General features: G+C 49.4%; 1 protein-coding gene across 9 annotated transcripts in view; it reads right to left on the bottom strand.

Annotated features, from left to right (window-relative positions):
- Window positions 1–1,903: 1,903 nt before the first annotated feature.
- Baz2a (bromodomain adjacent to zinc finger domain 2A) overlaps window positions 1,904–10,735 on the bottom strand; it is a 35,706-nt gene continuing 26,874 nt past the window's right edge. For 8 of the 9 annotated variants that reach the window (XM_021173612.2, XM_029482201.1, XM_021173610.2 and 5 more), the window contains 15 exons: window positions 9,850–10,064; window positions 9,520–9,594; window positions 9,205–9,385; window positions 9,048–9,107; window positions 8,725–8,869; window positions 7,546–8,183; window positions 7,210–7,432; window positions 6,936–7,091; window positions 6,712–6,863; window positions 6,018–6,307; window positions 5,799–5,931; window positions 5,558–5,704; window positions 4,960–5,183; window positions 4,733–4,876; window positions 1,904–4,614 (listed from right to left, as the gene is read on the bottom strand). In XM_021173612.2, the coding sequence (XP_021029271.1) occupies window positions 4,449–4,614; window positions 4,733–4,876; window positions 4,960–5,183; window positions 5,558–5,704; window positions 5,799–5,931; window positions 6,018–6,307; window positions 6,712–6,863; window positions 6,936–7,091; window positions 7,210–7,432; window positions 7,546–8,183; window positions 8,725–8,869; window positions 9,048–9,107; window positions 9,205–9,385; window positions 9,520–9,594; window positions 9,850–10,064 (2,949 nt within the window). In that variant the 3' untranslated portion in view covers window positions 1,904–4,448. The remainder of the gene's footprint in view (window positions 4,615–4,732; window positions 4,877–4,959; window positions 5,184–5,557; window positions 5,705–5,798; window positions 5,932–6,017; window positions 6,308–6,711; window positions 6,864–6,935; window positions 7,092–7,209; window positions 7,433–7,545; window positions 8,184–8,724; window positions 8,870–9,047; window positions 9,108–9,204; window positions 9,386–9,519; window positions 9,595–9,849; window positions 10,065–10,735) is intronic. The other variant, XM_029482200.1, reaches the window with a different exon arrangement.

The following is a 10,735-nucleotide window of genomic DNA, read 5'->3' as shown; positions in this document are numbered from 1 at the left end:
AAAAAAAAAAAAAAAAATTGTTCCTTTTTCTGTAGTTCTAAAACAATTTGAATGGCTGACAGTTTTAAAATTTGATATTACTTTTGAGGTTTTCCTTTTGAGTATACTGGTTAGGGTTCTAGTGTTTCTGGTTGAACAGGTGTGAGCATGGGAAATGAGGGCAACCTGTAATTTTGTTTTTATAGTGGTTAATGGCACTCACTGTGTAATTTCTGCTTGGTGATTTCCATCCACTCTCTTTTCCTCATTAGCTCATTACTCAGAAAGGTAGCGACTGGAGACAGGAAGTAGTATGCAAGCCATGAGGGATGAGTTGTAAGCCTTCTCTCCATCATCCTGCCCAAGGCTCCTAACACTGTCTCCTGAGTCCTGTTTGCATGGAGGCCAGATAGATGGCTCTGCACTCTACATCTCACCTGTACTCATTTTAGTACGCTGTGGTTTTGCTTCCAATCAATCAGAGTGGACTAGAGCTCACACCTGACCTCGTGTGACTCTTCACTAGGCTCCAGGCCTATCCCATCTCACTGGGTCAGACTGTAGATGGACTGGACTTTTGGAGACAGGTCCTGCTATTACTTAGAAATACGTGGGGAAAATGATGGGGACCAAGCTTGTGAAGCAAAACGGCTTTGGAAAGGGAAAGTGCTCAATAATAAAAAATGGGGTGGAAGTGAAGCGTTATTTGCTGAGGGTTTCGGAAGGACTAGTTTGTTTTTGTCCCTGGCCCTCCCGGTCAAGTGGGCACCTCCCATTTTGTTGCCAAGAGCAATACAGTTGAGTGGGTGGTAGACCCAAACTCACCCAGCCTTTTCTAGACCTGAATTCAGAGGAGGAGTCTAGAGGTAAATACAACCTATGCTTGTTAGACCAATTCTTCCCAATTCAGAGCAAGCCGGTCGCTCTACTTCTGGGTAACCTGCCTCTTAAAAGTGCCTTTGATCCCAGTAGTAGATTCAGGGTCCACAGGAGCCTTCCCTCAGCAGTTAAAACCAATTTGTCTCCTCTACTCTATGCTGAACCTCCTGGAGGTGGTCTCCATGTGGCAGTGATGCCCTCATCACCCTTGTGACCACTGCTCTGAATGTTCAAAGTAAGCATTTCCTGTCCAAGCAAATCCCTAAACTCCCTCGTCCTCATTACTCAACTACCTCAGTCTGACAACTCAAGACACACAAGCACCTACTTGCCTCACACCATCCTTTACTGCCCTTGTCTTCGTGGTGTTGGAACAAATGCAAACTCCTCAGTTCCACAACTCAAACTGCTCTTTCTGGATCGTCTTCTCCAGTTGACGTTGGCTCCTTACAAGAGCGAACTCTACATATCGGTCAGTCCCTACAGGACAAGCCAGGGACTGTGTTGTGCAGTCAAATGCCAGGTTTGGAGCATAGCTTAAGACTCCAGAGAGTAAGGACTTGAGTGGTGGTGGTGTGCAGTTTTAGAGGGCTGGAATGGACGTCTCTGCTCCGGCCCCTCTGGGCGGGTCGGGTGATGACTTCTAGATGCACTCCTTACCCTGGAGAGAAGTTAATTTATACTTAAGATGCATTTTGTACATTTCCCCTTTACCCAGAAACCTGTAGTTTTATACTCTCCCATGTCTACGCCAACACTACCTCTCGCTCACTCTCCGTGGCTGATTTCTGGTTCCATTTCCTTCCTGTGACTTGGAAGAGCTTTACTTTTGCTAACGTGAACCTTTCTTTTTTAAATAAAACACAAAAGCCTCCTGTCTAGTGTCGTCCATGGTGTAGAGAGGGTGCTGGTGCCTTGCCTGTTCCTGTCCCACCCCCACAGCAGACACAGAGAGAGCACTAACTCAGAGCACAGGTCAACCCATCACACTCATTCTCTTAGGTACAGCAACCTATGCTTCAGGAGAGAAACACGCAATCTTGAGTCTTTTATCAAATGTGGTTTTTATTCAATGACAAGCACTTTTCTACAGCCGCACCTGTGGAACATCACATGGCAAAAACAAGGTTTTTTTTTTTTCTCTAGACTTTTTTTCCTTTTTTTAAACCTTATTAAAAATGAGATTGGTCCTAAAAATATAGAAAGAAATAAATTTAAATTCACAAAAAACTGTACATTATCAAAAAGTCACTAAGACACCACATTTGGTTATATAAAAAGTCCCTTTTGCTGTAAAAGGAACGTGGAAACTTGTTGGTGTTGATGGTTTCTTGCTGTCACCAGGAAGGGGGACACAAAGGGCAGGGGAGGGCTGTCTTTATTTTTAACCTGCTTTCCCTACCAAATACTCTTTGTCAACAAGAGAAAATCCACCTAGCTTGAGGGGCAGTGAGGATGAGGAAAGAAAAGTGAGAAATGGCCCCTTTGATCACATCCTGCCCCACAATCCCTTCAGCCCCCATTTCTACAAATCAAGTCTGGGACCTCCTCCTTCCAAGCGCCTGGTCCCGAGGGCAGAGGTGGGGCTGGGAGAGGAGCACAGAGCAGAGCAGAGGCTCCACTCTCCCTCACCTCCAGTAGCGAATGACTCCAGTACACTTTATGCCAGGGGAAACAGTTCCAAACATCTGACTAACACAAAGTTTGTTACAGCGCAGTTATTTAGATAAAATATAAATATTTATGCATAATATAAAGTCAATTCAAATATTCTTCAATCCACCTCTTATTTAAAAGAAAAAAATTCTCAAATAAAATTAAGTTTTGAGGTTCATCGACAGAAAAGGCGACTTTAGAAACAGGCAACAGGGAGTGCAGTGAGGGTGGGTCGAGGAGTCAGGGCTGCCCAGGAACCTGCACTGCCCTGCTCTTCAGTACTGCTGGAGTACAAGGAATGCTACACCTCACCTGGCATCCTCCGCCCACCCATGGAACATTGCTTGGATGCCTTGGCTCCCTGCTTAGGTCAGCTAGCAGCCACCTCCCCAGTGCAAGTACCCGTAATTTCTGATGGGAGGGGCTTGGCTGAGCAGGAAAGCAGGGGCCAGTGGCCCATGGCTACAGCTTGGAGTTAGCAGCTGTCCTCTCATGCTGGGGGCTAACCTGGGCTCAGTCACACACAGGGCAGTGGTAGACCCAAATCCTCCTCTCTGCCCATTCTGTGCTCCAGGGTCTCTGCTGCTGAGGAAGAAAGGGGTCCTGGGACATGAAGTAGGTGTAAGGAAGGAAAACACAGCTAAAACCAGACACTCATGGTTTAGGAAAGATCCAGTTCTACCCCTCTCCCAGCAAAAACTCAAAGCTAGCGAAGGGAGAGGGAGTTCCTGCTGAAAAGATTGCACAGTTTGAAGAGGCTGGAAAAGAAATGACCATGAGGAGAGACAGCCTTGTCCCCAGAGAACCCTTGTTCTTGTGTTTTCCCAAAGACAAAAGGTTGATGGTGTGAAACAATGGGAAGGCGGGAATAAACACATGTGGGGAACAATGAGTCCCATCACACTACAGGGTCACAATCACAACTCTCATCTGTGCACTTGTGCACGCACACACACACACACAAAACACACACACACCCACCCACCTCTCTCTCCTCCTCTCTCTGAGGCCAGTCAATTGCTACCTGGCCCCCATCTCGGAGGAGCACTCAAACTCAGCAGTAGTTGTCCCTGAGGAGTTCCCAAGAGGGAGGTTTGGGAAGCAGGGGAAGGAGGCTGGAAGGCCTAGGGCACTGCCTGCCTGTCCGCTCCCCAGCCACCGAGCTTCAGAAAAGGCTAGAGACTCACAGAAACTCAGCACGTGAGGAGGAGCCAACACCTTAGAGGGTTAACTAGAGGGAGGCAGAAGATGAGGACAGAAGGACAGGCAAGCTTTCAACTTTGTTTTCCACATAAGGGAAAAGACTGGGGAGGGAAGGGAAAGAACCCGTACACCATAGTTTTACATTACTGGGTGGGACAAAACCTTAAAAATAGGGAGAAGGAGTTAGAAAAGAATGAGTGAGAGGAAGTGAGAAGCAGGGAGGGGACTGAACATGGAAGCAGCATGTTCAGGGCCCGGTGTCCGGCTCGACACACTTGGGAGTTAAGTCCACTTTACTGGCCGTCACTGCGGGTCCGCACACAGTACAGAGTGTTTCTCGGTTTCACACATTCACTAGAACTATTGCTATTGTTAAATAGCCCCAGGATGCTGAGGCATGGACAGGGAGGGGAGGAAGCTGGGAAGGGCAAGGAGGACTTCTTTGCCTCTCTCCATTTTAATGGGGGGGAGGGGAGGGACAGGAAAATTTTTTCTTTTTTGGCTTTCCATCCAGAAGGACCTCATCTCTGCATCTCTTATTTGAGGAGCAAGAGGAGGAAGGGAGAAAAGGGATTCGGAACAAGAGGATGTGGGTGCTGCCAAGGGCAGAGTCAAGAGTCAGCATTGTCTGACTTGAGTCCACCCAGGGCAGCCATCAGCAGGTGAGAACGGCAGGTTTTTGTTTGGAAGGTTGGAGAAGATGTCACAAAGTGACTCCCACCTTCCTTGTCTCACAGATTGGCCTGTTTTCCCTGATAAAATTCCTCCCAGCGGCTCTCAAAGAAGCGACGCATGACGTGCCCAGCCTTGCCCACTTCAGAGTCATCCTCATTGAAGGTCTGGCAGTTGTCAAAAACCAGCAGAGCATCAGCTGCAAACTCCTCTGAGCTAGTGTACCTGGGCAGGGGAAGACAGGGCTGTGAGCTGTCGGCTCTGAGCTAGTGTACCTGGGCAGAGTGGATGGGACTGTGAGCGGAGAGAAAGAAAGGGTGAAGCAAGAGAGAGATCAGCTTACCCTCCACGGAGCAGGCGTTCTCGCATGGTGGAAAAATCCATAGGGTTCTTGATGACACGTCGGTATCCACTCACCAAGCGAGGGTTCACAGGCTCTAGGAAAGGCCAGGCTGCATCATGGGACTCCATCTCCATCAGGATAATCCTATTAGTACACACAGCACACATTGACTCCTGCAGTCTCTCTGCACAGAGACAGAAAGATAGCCCTAGAGTCCACTAACTCACTCGCAAAATGTGAGATCACTGTGGTGGCTTCTCATCGAATGTCGCCGTCTTTTGCGGGGAGACAGCCCGTCTTCTGGGTACCGAGGCACTGCTGGACTATCTCGGCCCCTTGACAACATCCGTCGCCGGCTGTCACCTTCTGTGAAGGTCAGTGGAAAACCACTTTTCCGCTTCTGGCCTCGTTTTGGAAAACCAGGCCTCTGAGTGTACTCTTCCTCTACCTGCTGAGGATAGGCCCAGGTGAGCAGCAGTGTGGGTAGCGCTGTTCACCCTCTGTTCATCACAGTCTTGCCTACCCATGACTGTGGCTTCAAATGCTCACATACAAGCCAGCATGTGAACTCATTCAGACAATCAATGGGAGGGTCAGTAAAATGCACGGCAACTGCTCCTATTTTATAGAGGAAATGACTGGGGCTTAAAGACTGTAGGTGACTTATTCAAACACAGACTCAACCCACACATGCTGTCACAGGCCCAACCCTGGGAGCAGCACCCGAGGGTCCGGGACATCTGAGGGACTGTTGCTTAAAGAAAGGAAGATGAAGACATCTCAGAGTCTTGCTTAAGAATGGAGATGGGAGAGCAGAAGCCTTACCTGGGACAGACAGACAGCACAGAACCAGTCTCCTTCTGGAACAGCCTCCATCTTGGGCCGATGACAGTAAATGTGGCAGCCTCGGTCACACCCATCACACAGCAGGAGAAACTCATCATTATCACCCTTCCGGCAGACCAGGCAGGTCTGGACCACCGTGAAAAGGCAGAGTGAGTCCTTAACCCTCTGCTATCCCCACCCCATTCTCACCATTTTGTGTCCCAAGTATTTCCAGACTTACCACTTTGTTGACAGACTTCTCCCACGCAATGGACCTTTCTAGCTGGCCCATGCACAAGCACACTTGGGCTGCACTACGGCACCTCTCAAGTGTCTGCCGCCAAACTCGGACACGAGGGGTGATCTCATAGGATCTGTAGAGAAAGCAGTGATTCATGTGAGGAACAGGCTTTTGTCTTGCCTTTCCCAGGCCAAGGAACAGGCAGCAGGAGTCACTCACATCTCAGTCGAGGTGCCATCAGGGGCACCATTGGGTGTGCTCAGTAGGGCCTTCTCCACTACCACCTCATGGGCCGCCCAGAGGGGTTCCCGCAAGTACCGCCGCTCCACATTTTGCTCCAGAACAGTCAATCGCATCACAGCGAGGTCCAGAGGGTTGTTGTTCTGCCGCTGAGGTACTGTTCCTTCCCTGCCCCGACCCCTCCAAGGGATATCCTCCAGGGAGTCAGGCAGATGCTCACAGTAGGTCAAATCTTCTCTGGTGGAGTCTGGGGTAGGGCATGTCCAGCCCTTCCAGTGGGAAAGAGAAACAGAACGCATTGTAAAGGGAAACACTGCATGTCATGATGTCATGGCAGGTCACTCAGGAAGAAGACACAAGGCTTGTCCTGGCACCCTCCCTAGCCAGGTGTGGTGGCTCATGTTTGCAATCGCAACACCTGTAAGGCTGAGACAGGGCCTAGGTTCAACTCCCAGAACACATGTCATGGGGTTCACAATTGTCTCCAAGGTCAATGTGAGAGGATCTGACACTTCTAGCCTCTGAGGACACTGCATACTATATACAATAGTACATACTATATAAACGTACGTGCAGGCAACACGCAGGCAAAACATCCAATACATAAAAATAAACCAAACCAAAACCAAAACCGTCCCTAAGCAACTCCCTCCCCAATGCCAACCCCAGGTACCCGGATCTGCAGATCGGAGAGGACAACCCGCTGCTCCAGCTCCTCCACCCACTGAAGCACAGCTAGGTCTGTCTCATACGTCTTCTCTTTGGGGGACCAGCTCATAATGCCTTCTTCCAAGGCAGGGAGCTCATTAGGCTCAAAGATGGGATCTGGGAAGAGAGAGTGGTCCATAAATGATGGCAGCTCCTCTAGGTCAGGTTGGGTCAAGGTCTCTCACTTACCAGTTAAGGGCTGTAAACAAACTTCCTGCAAAAAGTCCTTGTGCTTGCTAAGATGTTTGTGAAGCGCCTTCTCCCGGATGCCTCGGGGATGCAGTGCCTTGAGCAGGACATCCAGTGTCTCAGGGTCTCGGATCCACCACCAGCCCGAGCACATCTCTGTGTACAGAGGGTATGCATATAGGCCAGGGGATGGGAACCAGGCTCCAATCACACTGCCCACAATGGAAACTGCAATTGCCTCTATCTTTGCCCCATCCTAGCCAAGTTTGCTTACCAGGGGGGATAGGCTGGGCTGTCAGCTGGGTTAAGTAATGCTGCTCCACCTGCTTGAAGAACTTGCTAGGAGGTCTCCCCCTCCGCTTTGGTTGTCCCAGCCCTGTGGGACTCTGTGACATTTCTTCAGAGTCCCCTGATAGCCTCTTAGGGGCCCCTCCAGGCAAGTGAGTGGAAGAGAGCTGCACTGGGGAACAAGGATTGGCAGCACCGGGTGTATTCATCTACAAAGAAGAAGACAAGAAGGAGTTTACATATTTCCTACTTCAGGCTACAGCCTCACAGCCAGACATGGGAGCCTGGGGCAAGATAGGTACTGACTGATCTGGCTACTTACTGGTTTAGAGGAGGCCAGCAGCTGTAGGGAGGGAGTAGGTTGGTCCTCAGAAACTGCAGGGGGTGGTGTAGGAGCAGCATCACAGGGTATCTGGGCTGAGAAGTTAAACCAGGGACCTTGAGGACCAGGGCAAGATTGTGCCTCATCAGGCTCTGGCTCCTCCAAGGACTGAGATGGAGCAGAGTCTAATTTTCCTGGGCTGCTATCGGGTGTGAGGACTGAACTGCTCAACAGGGAGTTGTGGCTCTGAGTCTGGCTCAGCCAAGACAAGAAGGCAGACTGGCTAAGGTCATGCTGGCTCTGACCCAGAGAGAAAGGGGAACCTTCTGGCTCTAGGAACCCACTACTTGGCTGAAGATGGGGCTGGGTAGGGGCCTGAGGCTGAGGCTGGGGCTGAGGTTCTGGGTGAGCTTGAGTCTGGGCTTGCTCTGAATCACATTCCCTAATGGTGGACGGATGGTGCTGAGGCTGCAGAGACCCAGGCTTAGGTTTTCGAGGTCGGCCTCGGGACCGGGCAGGAGAAGTAGAGGCGCTGGAGCTAGTTAACTCTCTCTGTACAGAGGCTCGGGCACAGCTGGGTGCTGAAGTGACTACTTCCATCAAGGACTCAGTTTCTTGCTTTATTTCATCTTCAGTAACTGGGAAGAAAAACAAAGAACATAAGATACACTGTTGTATAATGGAAAAGAATGAGACCTATAAACAGAACATGCTTGCTTTTTAAAGTTTGGTTTTCTGTGTCTGGGATCAACCACAGAATATTGTCTTAACACCTGGCATTGAGCTACATCTAAGGTCTGTTAAGCACTAAAGAGTACAAAAACATTTTAATTTTTTGTAGTCTTTGAAAGAAATTCTGCGTATGTGTGTGCAGTGCCTGTGGAGGCCACAGGCCCTGGATCCTTGAGGTGACAGGTGGTTGTGAGACGTGGTGCTAGGAGCCCAACTCAGGTCCTCTGGAAAAGCAGTGCATGCTTTTAACTCTGTGGCCTCTCTAGCCCCAATTCTCACTGTCCTAGGAAGTATGTCTCCATCACTATGGCCACAGTCTACAGATGAAGAAACTGAAGCCTATAGCTGGTGTGTGACAGCAGAGGTAGGTGAGCCCACGAGGAGTAGGCAGAAGGAAGTGCTCACTGCTGTGTGGACTTCACCCCAAACTTCCACAGTTGCACCTACCTGTGCTCCCTTCCGATCCTTCCACAAAGATACCAGCAAGACACGGTAATACCCAGTAATGGCGCCTGTAGCGGTCTTGACCCAAGGACACTGCCCGAAGCATCTGGGATGAGTGAAGCAGCTTTTTTCTAAAGAAGAGCTGACGCTGGGTAGGAAATGGAAAAGGAATAGAAACCATTTCCATCATGGCATGATGGACTTCAGTACCCATGAGAGAACTGAAGCCTATCAACCTCCCTACAAAACTGATATAATCTGAACAAGGGCTTCAGTTCTTATGCAACCCACATTTCCCGACTTTTATGAGATTAAAAACATGGTACCTTACTGAGTTTTTCTATATGGCGCTCTAGCTCTGGAATGCTAGATGCTGCAACATCAATCTGCACAGAAACAAGCAGACATTGAGAAAGGAGAGCTACCAGACCCAGAGAAAGATGAAAACTTTCTAATCCCCTTTCCTTTGACTTTGGTCTGTACCTCTCCTTCTTTTCGACCCCTGCGGCCATGGACAGCTGCTGTATTTTCTTCCTCTTCCTCCTCTTCTATGCCGCTGGTTTCCTCCATGATCCGAGAACTGCGCCTCCGTCCTAGGCCGTCTTCTGCCCCTTCCATCATAACCTCTGGCCGCCCAGTTCGTTTAGCCAGAGCAGTTTTCAGTCTTAAGAAATAGAGATTAGGGGAAGACGCTGGTGAAGAATATAATGCCAAAAAAGAAACACTTGAAATTTACATTTTCCAGAGCCCTGGCTATGCCTCCCCCTCCCTCTGGGCTCTACTCTGCCCTGTCCCTACCTCCGGAGTCGGCCTTCAACAATCCACTTGTTCTTCCTGCAGCTAGACACACTCTCCAGAGTCTTGTCAATCTCACTGCAGGGGACGAACATGGGGGAAGTTTTGAGGAAGAAGTGGCAGCAAAAAGGAAAGAAAGATTAAGTGTTACGGAGCTGGATTTCAGTCTAGTTTAAACAGGATGGATAACAAAGGAAGGCTTACAGTGAGTCTATGCCCAGTTACTCCAGCATCCTCAGAGAAGAGCAACAGCCACACACCCAGGGGCTTCTAGAGAGCTAAGCCCCTCCCCTACACAGGCACAGGATTGACCATTCCCACCCAAGCCCTCACTTGATGATAATGGTGGAGCTGTTGAGCTCATGCACAAGGAAGGCTAGAATAGCAGCCTTCTGTTGAGGTGGCTGGGCCTGAAAAGGCTGGGTACGCAGACTGTCGCAGAAGGATGGCTCCACTCTATATGCCATGAGGAAGCAGCGCAGTATCTCAGACACATTATCTCTGGTCAACGGGATCTCTGACATCTTCTCCCCCAATATCTTCAGGGACTGTTTGGAAGGAAGCACAATGGAAATGAGAAGGAACTAGGAACAACTCAAGTTGGGGGAGCCTGGGAGAGCTCCAGAGTTAAGGTAAAACTGTAAGAGGAAAGGATAAGGTCAGCAAGACAGCTCAGATGATCATGGAGTTTGCCCCTGAGTCTGATACAAATACCTTTAATTCCCAGACCCACTCGATGGAAGAACAACTGATTCCCTACAACACACACATGCATGCAAGTACATACAATAAACAAACATAATTTTAAACAATTTCTGGCTGGAGAGCTACTCCTCTCTCTGGAAAGGACAAAGATCTGGTTCTCAACACCCATAAGGCAGTTTCTCAACTATCCACAATCCAGTTACAGGGGATCCAGCCTTGTCTTCTGGCCTGCAGGGGCACCAGGTACACATACGACATACATGCGTACACGCAGGCAAACACTCATCTACATAAAACAAAACTAAATCTTAACAAAAAAAATTCTGAACCCTTCTTTCCTTCTTTTTTGACAGGGTCTCATTACGTAGCCTAGGCTGGCCTGGAACTTGCTATGTGGAACAGGCTCAAAAAGGCCCACCTGGGGCTGGAGAGATGGCTCAGCAGTTAAGAGCACTGACTGCTCTTCCAGAGGTCCTGAGTTCAATTCCCAGCAACCACATGGTGGCTCACAACC

The sequence above is a fragment of the Mus caroli genome, chromosome 10 (assembly GCF_900094665.2).
Source record: "Mus caroli chromosome 10, CAROLI_EIJ_v1.1, whole genome shotgun sequence".
Lineage (NCBI taxonomy): Eukaryota > Metazoa > Chordata > Mammalia > Rodentia > Muridae > Mus > Mus caroli.
Note: the sequence above shows the minus strand (reverse complement) of the source record. Positions and strands in the feature narration are given on the sequence as shown.